General features: G+C 44.6%; 1 protein-coding gene across 1 annotated transcript in view; it reads left to right on the plus strand.

The window, feature by feature from the left end:
* The window catches only part of kcnk10 (potassium channel, two pore domain subfamily K, member 10), a 24,154-nt gene that overhangs the window by 4,354 nt on the left and 12,946 nt on the right, over window positions 1-6,854 (plus strand). Inside the window, exon 2 of the mRNA XM_015396581.1 lies at window positions 2,271-2,686. Within this exon, the coding sequence (XP_015252067.1) occupies window positions 2,271-2,686 (416 nt within the window). The remainder of the gene's footprint in view (window positions 1-2,270; window positions 2,687-6,854) is intronic.

Below are 6,854 nucleotides of genomic sequence, written 5' to 3' on the forward strand. Positions count from 1 at the left end.
TCTTCTGGTTCCTGGTCTTTGATCCAGTCTTCTGGTTCCTGTGTCTTTGATCCAGTCTTCTGGTTCCTGGTCTGTGATCCAGTCTTTTGGTTCCTGGGTCTTTGATCCAGTCTTCTGGTTCCTGGTCTGTGATCCAGTCTTTTGGTTCCTGGGTCTTTGATCCAGTCTTCTGGTTCCTGGTCTGTGATCCAGTCTTTTGGTTCCTGGGTCTTTGATCCAGCCTTCTGGTTCCTGGGTCTTTGGTCCAGTATTCTGAGGAGCAAACATGCTGAAGTTTCTCTCCAACAAGCCAGCTGTAATCTGGCTGCAACCAAAAAAAGCTGCAGGTGTAACTGATCCCATAACCTCATCAAATTCTGCATCTTCATCCAGGACTGCCATTATGGACCATTAGATCCGGGGATTTTTTTTCCTTCATCTTCGGTTAGTGTAACGCTGAAGCAGAGAGCGGAGGTGAAAGGATATTATGCATCAAACATTTTCTACTCAGAGCTTATCTAATGTTTAGAAAATCAATGTGAAGCTGTTTTAGTGGTTTAAAAATGACTTTACACTAATGGAATCTTCATCGAACCAGACATTCTCATGTTCACCGCAGTCCTGGATTCCCCAGCAGGTTCTTACTGGTTCTACTTGTGTCATCAGTTTCTCAGCCTTTTATTTTACTTTCTGATAAACAATGAGATTTCTGGTAGATCCTTCTTCTTCATCTGACAGCGGTTTCATCAATAGACGGAAAAATCATTCTTTTAAAAAAAGCTTTTTTAAGCTTTTAAGTTCAGTTTAGGTAACTGGAGGTGAAGTTTTCTTGAAGACGTTCTCCTATCATCTAAGAGGGTCCTTCAGTTCTAACTAGGTGTGGGAAGAACTAAGATTAACATGCTGGAGGTGTAACAAAGGATTATGGGCAACTAACGGAGGTTCTGATTCCTCCTGGATGGACTGGCCATGGAGGTCACCTGGGGGGTCAATGGTGGTTAGGGAGTCCTGATGGGTCTTTAACTCCATGGTCAGAATGGTTTCTGTCTTATGCCTCATTGAAGTGAGTCAGGTGAGGTCAGGTGGGAGGTGAATCTTCTGGGTATTTTTCCTAAACATGCTGAGAGATTCCAGGTTAACAAAGATGGCTTCCTTAACCCCTCTTTCAAACCATCTGTCTCCCTTGGCCAGAATTTGGATGTTGTTGTCCTCCAACGAGCGTCCTTTAGCCTTCAGGTGTAGGGGAACAGCTGAGTCCAGTCTTGAGGAGGTCGCCCAGGAGGTGGCCTCCTGTGTTAAGCCGTGCGCCTGTGTAGCGGTTTCTATGGAAACCTGTAGAAATCCTGCAGTTTTACGATGTTTGTTCTCACACTGTGCGACCCGATGCTCTGATGCGATCTAACTGCTCACACTGTACGTATAAAAACCAGGTGGGACTCAGCTCCGCAGAAGATGGCGCTACTCTGACTCGTCTATCCAGAAGCCAAACGAGTAGAAGAGGAACATGAAGCTCACTAGAGTGAAATGCTCTTCCTTTGCTATTTGGGCCATTTGTGCTGAAAGCCCTAAAAAGAAAAGGTGACGACGTATTTGGACAAAGACATGGCTGAGCAAACATGGCTACTACAGTCTGTCAATTTTACAGAAAGAACTCCATTTCACTAATTGCACCCCCGCCATGCTTTTGGGTTTTCCTCTGAGAGGAAGAAGAAGAAGAATCCTTGTTTGCCCACTGAGCGATTTGCCCACGACACAGAGGCCGTTTGAGCGTGCTCCTTGGAGCTCCTCTGGGCTTCGCACCGCAGCGGACCTCATAGTGTATATTAAATAATTAAAATCAGTTTGTGTGCAATGCGTTGTGCTTGTGGTTTGGCTGAAAACTCTTCTTTCCTTGATGTCTTTATCATCATCTTTCAGCTTTTCAACTTTTTTTTATTGTCATTCCAGTGTGAGAGTAACATTAGACTTAAATATGAAAGAAATAAGAAGCTTTACTGTCACTGTAATGAAAGTAAAATGTCATTTGGCAGCGTATCTTTAGCAGCGTTGTCTGCCTGTCTGACTGACTGACTGACTGTCATGTACGTAGCTCTGACCACTTCATGGGGAATAAATGCCATTAGGCAGGTTTCTTTAAACCACATCAGATGTTTGATCCTCTGGGATCTGGTAGCTCCTTCATCCACACCAACCAAATTTATTTGAATGCATCTCTAAAGGCTGAAGGACATCATAGGAATCATCTGTTCTTATTCTAACCAGAGGTTTTTTTTTCTCACCCTGGTTCTTAGTGGCGGTCCAGACCCACTTGGTCCCCCCCAAAAAGATGCAGCCCGGCATGGTGAAGTCCAGCCTGGTCCACGCCAGCGTGGCCACCATGCAGAACCCCATGGGCTACGACCCAAGGACCAGCGGCCACTGCGCGCTCCCACGCCTCTCCATCTCCTCGCGCTCGGCCAGCATGGTGGCCAGCCTGGATGCCAGCAGCGACGGCTCCCTGGCGGCGCTCCAGTCGGTGATGAAGTGGAAGACTGTGATGGCTGTGTTCGTGGTGGTGGTCCTCTACCTGGTCGCTGGAGCTCTGGCATTCAAGGCTCTGGAGCAACCCTTTGAGAGCAACCAGAAGACAAGCATCACCCTGGAAAAGGCCTCCTTCCTGGACAGACACCCCTGTGTGACCGCTAGCGAGCTGGACGCCATCATCAAGGTCAGTTCTGCCAACCAACCAGTTTATTCTACATGACGGAGTCGAAGGGCCATACAGACAGAAATTCTACGATTAAAGTCACAATATTAGCAGATTGAAATCCTAAAATAAAAGTCATAATAATCTGAGAATTATATTGTTATATTACAGGATTAGACCTGAAAAAATTGGTAATTTATTGAGATTAATTTCATATTAGGAAATTTAAAGGTATGGAGGAGGATCTTTTATTTCTGGGTGGATTATCTCAATCAGTGGTCCTCCTACCTGTCAATCATCCTGGTGATATGTTTGCATGAAGCCGTCTTGCGTGTTCGTCCCATTGGCTATCTTCTTCTTTCAGCCGTATATCTTTGGTGAGCTACGGTTTCAGGCAGTCATTGAAGCTCACCTTTCTCGCTGCGTTTCTTTGAAAATGGCTGATGGTCGTAAGAGAAACAGTGTCTACGCAGTGTATGAGAAGAAAAGAAAGACCTCAGAAGAGGCAGATATATCCCAGAATGCTTTGCGTGGAGAGCTCTCTTTGCAAAGCATTATGGGATTTGCTGTCACAGCGGCCCGCTGTCGCCATAGGCTGTCGCTACCCGACAGCGGTGACTAATAACAAAGATGGCGCCGGCACCGCGCGGTAGAGGAGGAGTTACGTGACCAACAGAGCAAAAAGCAGTGATTATCTGTCTGAACGGTCAGTTAACTGAGTTCACTATAAAGTTCACTATATAGTCCCTACTCTATAGTGATGGAGGGATTTAGGGGGGAATGAGTTTCCTTCATAGGGTGGCTGGGCAGTGGAGCTAAACTGATGCCACTTGTAAGAGCATCAGTTTAGCATTTCATCCCATTCTGCACCGCCAGCGACGTAACATTAAAATCACACAATAAACAGATACGAGTACCGTATTTTTCAGACTATAAGTGGCACTTTTTTTCATGGTTTGGCTGGCCATGTGACTTTTACTCTGGTGAGACATGTATACCTTTGTTTTCACCATGAGAGGGCGCTATGTAGCTTTGCTGTTAAGCCCTACCGGTAAAATTGTCTAAAAGCAAACTGATTAAAAGTGCCAATTAAGCTATAAAATAGGCCTGTAGTCTGTGGTAATATTTAAAACAACCAGAGTAGGCAACAGGGCAACTGTTGCGCTATCGCTGCTTCTCAGATGTCCGATCATTAAATAAATCAATGCGATCTTCGAGCAGTAGCCGACCACGCGCCAATTATCAGAACACGGATTCCATGGATAGACTAACCTTTCAAAAAGGTGTGACTAATGGTCCGGTGTGACATATACATGTTTTTCTCATCTTCATAATAAATTTTTTGGCTGATGCCACTTAAACTCCAGAGTGACTTGCTGATGAAGATTCCCAGTCATCCAGGTCATAGTCATTCAGTAAAAGTTCAAAAAATATCCACTGGACTTGGTTTCCAAGATCTGAAGACGTTTCGCCACCTCTCCAGGAAGCTTTCTCAATTCAAATGTTACGATTGTTCAAATGTTCGAATCGGTTACCATTTGCATGTTTCCAAGCAATACAAGGCCTTGTCTATATAGGACTCAAACTCACTGCGGATCCAGACATTTGAATTGAGAAAAGGTAGGCGGCTTTACTTTGACTAGGCCATTCTCACTGTGTGACTGCATCACTTTTTTAGCGGCCATGGAGCCGTTGGTTTCAGTCAGGTGTGGCAGCAGGTGAGCTGAGGACCAGGCACCGCTTGGTGATTCGGCCAATCAGCTGAGTGTCCCTCCCTTTAACCACCACAGCAGCCTTTCCAGATGGATTATGGGTAGAATTCAAACTCGTTTATGACCGGTTACCATGGTTTATATTCACACTAAAAAAACACAGGAAGCGTTTGACTAAAGCACTAAAAGTCTGGAAGCCACGAGGAGCCAAGTTATGATAGCTGCCATCTTTACTGAAGAGACGGAGAAGAAAGCGGTTCTTTATTTATCTTCCTGATAAATATGAAGACATGAGCAGCTAAGATGGATGCTTCCAGAACAGGAGCAGCTGCTTCACAGGTCCATCAACAAAAGGTCCGTCTGCTCCTCAGCAGGAAAACTGGGACCTTGTGAACCTTTCAACGCCCCCCCACCCCTCCATCCTGCTGGTTGGATGAGTCACTCTCAGCAGCTCGGCTTCATGTATTGATGAGTCACTAATCTCCAAATAAACTCCTGCACTTGCTGGTTTACCTGAAGCAGCCGTGACTGATGCGGCGTGGAACGCTGCCGCCTTCGCCCAGGAATCATCAGACACGTGTTGGTTTGGTTTGGGTCCGTCTGCAGGTGTTGCTGAAGTCAAATGGTGGCCTATCAGATTGCAGCAGAGCGGAGGAGAGCGTGAGGCGCCATGCTGCCCTGATCACCTGCTGAGGGGATGAAAACCTGCTGCTAATGATCCTGCAGTGGAGCGAAGGAAAACTCATTAGCACAGAACCAGTGGGGGCTCACTTTCTGTTCACACATCCTGCAGAGCAAAATATCAACACAAAAAAGACAAAGAAACTCTGATGATGAGGATGTAGAAACATATGCAAGTTCTCTCTGCTGGGATTAACTTGATTTATTCTGGTTAAAGGTATAATGGAGGACTTTTGCAAATTTTTGAAAAGACCCGCCCTCTTCACTTAAAAAAAAAAAATGCCCATGGGGCATGCTTTGGTGAACAAACATCACAAGCTGCAAACTTTTAAACCCTGTGGTTTCATCGTACAGTTTGCTGCGTGCAACAATTGAAAATATCGTACAGTGTATGCCAGGTTTTACTTTCCAAAAGAAAATGAGCACTTTTTCTGCTATAATAATAATAACTTTATTGATCTCACATTGGAGAAATTTACCTCTGCATTTAACCCATCTCAGTGGGCTGCCATTGTGCGGCACCCAGGGAGAAGTTTGGGGTTCAGGGTCTTGCTCAGGGACCCAGAGTGGCAGTCTGTGGGACTGGGGGTCAAAATCAGAACCTCAGGATTCCAAGCTCTATGCCCACTAGGCCACCTCTCCCACTATGTCAGACTCACCAACGGTCAGTGAAAATGGTGACGAGCACGAAGGACGGCCCTACGTAAACATATCACCAGAATGATTGACAGTTAGGAGGACCACTGATTTAGACGTTTCACCTGGAAATAAAAGATCCTCCTCCATAACTTTAAAGTATAACAAGCAGGCTGGTAGAATGAAGAACCCGTCTGACAACAGGAAGCAGACTTAAAGGTCCCAGAAAGCAACACATTATCGTCTGATAACAGAGCTTTCAGTAATTGAACCCTTTTTAGGCCAAGTTACAGTTTTCATCACCTGCACACCCCTTACTAATGGATTTCATTAACTGAATTAAATAAGTAAGAATCTAAGTTCCTGTATCAGCATTAAAGCTCTATGTTATAACTAGTGCTGCACCCACAACGATACCAGTATCGGGCGGGGCCCCGATTCAGCACTAAAATGGTGGTATCGGTATCGGCGTGTACCAACAAATTGGACACGAAACCATTTTGAGATCCAAAAGTTTTATAAACTATCGTCACCCATTTCAGGTAGGCAATAAAAAGTTCTACTGGATTCACTTTGTATTAGTCTTTTTCCTGCTTCACAAATGTAGGCAGCAACTTGACAAAGCCATGATGGCAATTATTTTACATCCAAGTAGGATGCAGTTCTTCATATATACACACATCAATTTCAAACAGATGATATCGGCGATACTGCACAGCCAGGTATCGGGTATGGTATCGGGGCCAAAAAATTGCATTGTTGCAACGCTAGTTATGACAAATAAAACGTATTTCTTTCTTTTTCATGAGATTTTTATAGAAGCACTTTTTGTTATTTTTACTTAATAGTTTAGGGCCAGTGGATGTTTCTCGTTATTATACTGACCTTAAAGGAAAAGTCCGATCAGCCAGGAATAACCAATGGTTCGTTATTTATACCTAAACTAATACTCCCATTAAGCAGCAATTTTTGCCCAAATATAGTAACCCCTCCCTCCTGCCATCTTCCAGCAGCGCCGTCACGGTAAGCCTAGCGCCATTCTCCCCGCTTTATAAGCAAAATCAATTGGAACTATTAGACACATCTGCAATCAACAACAATTATTGAAGATTTCCAGAGGACTTCACCATTGAAATTCACCAGAGCTATAGTGAAACTGA

Source organism: Cyprinodon variegatus, unplaced genomic scaffold (assembly GCF_000732505.1).
Source record: "Cyprinodon variegatus isolate N-32 unplaced genomic scaffold, C_variegatus-1.0 Scaffold807, whole genome shotgun sequence".
NCBI lineage: Eukaryota > Metazoa > Chordata > Actinopteri > Cyprinodontiformes > Cyprinodontidae > Cyprinodon > Cyprinodon variegatus.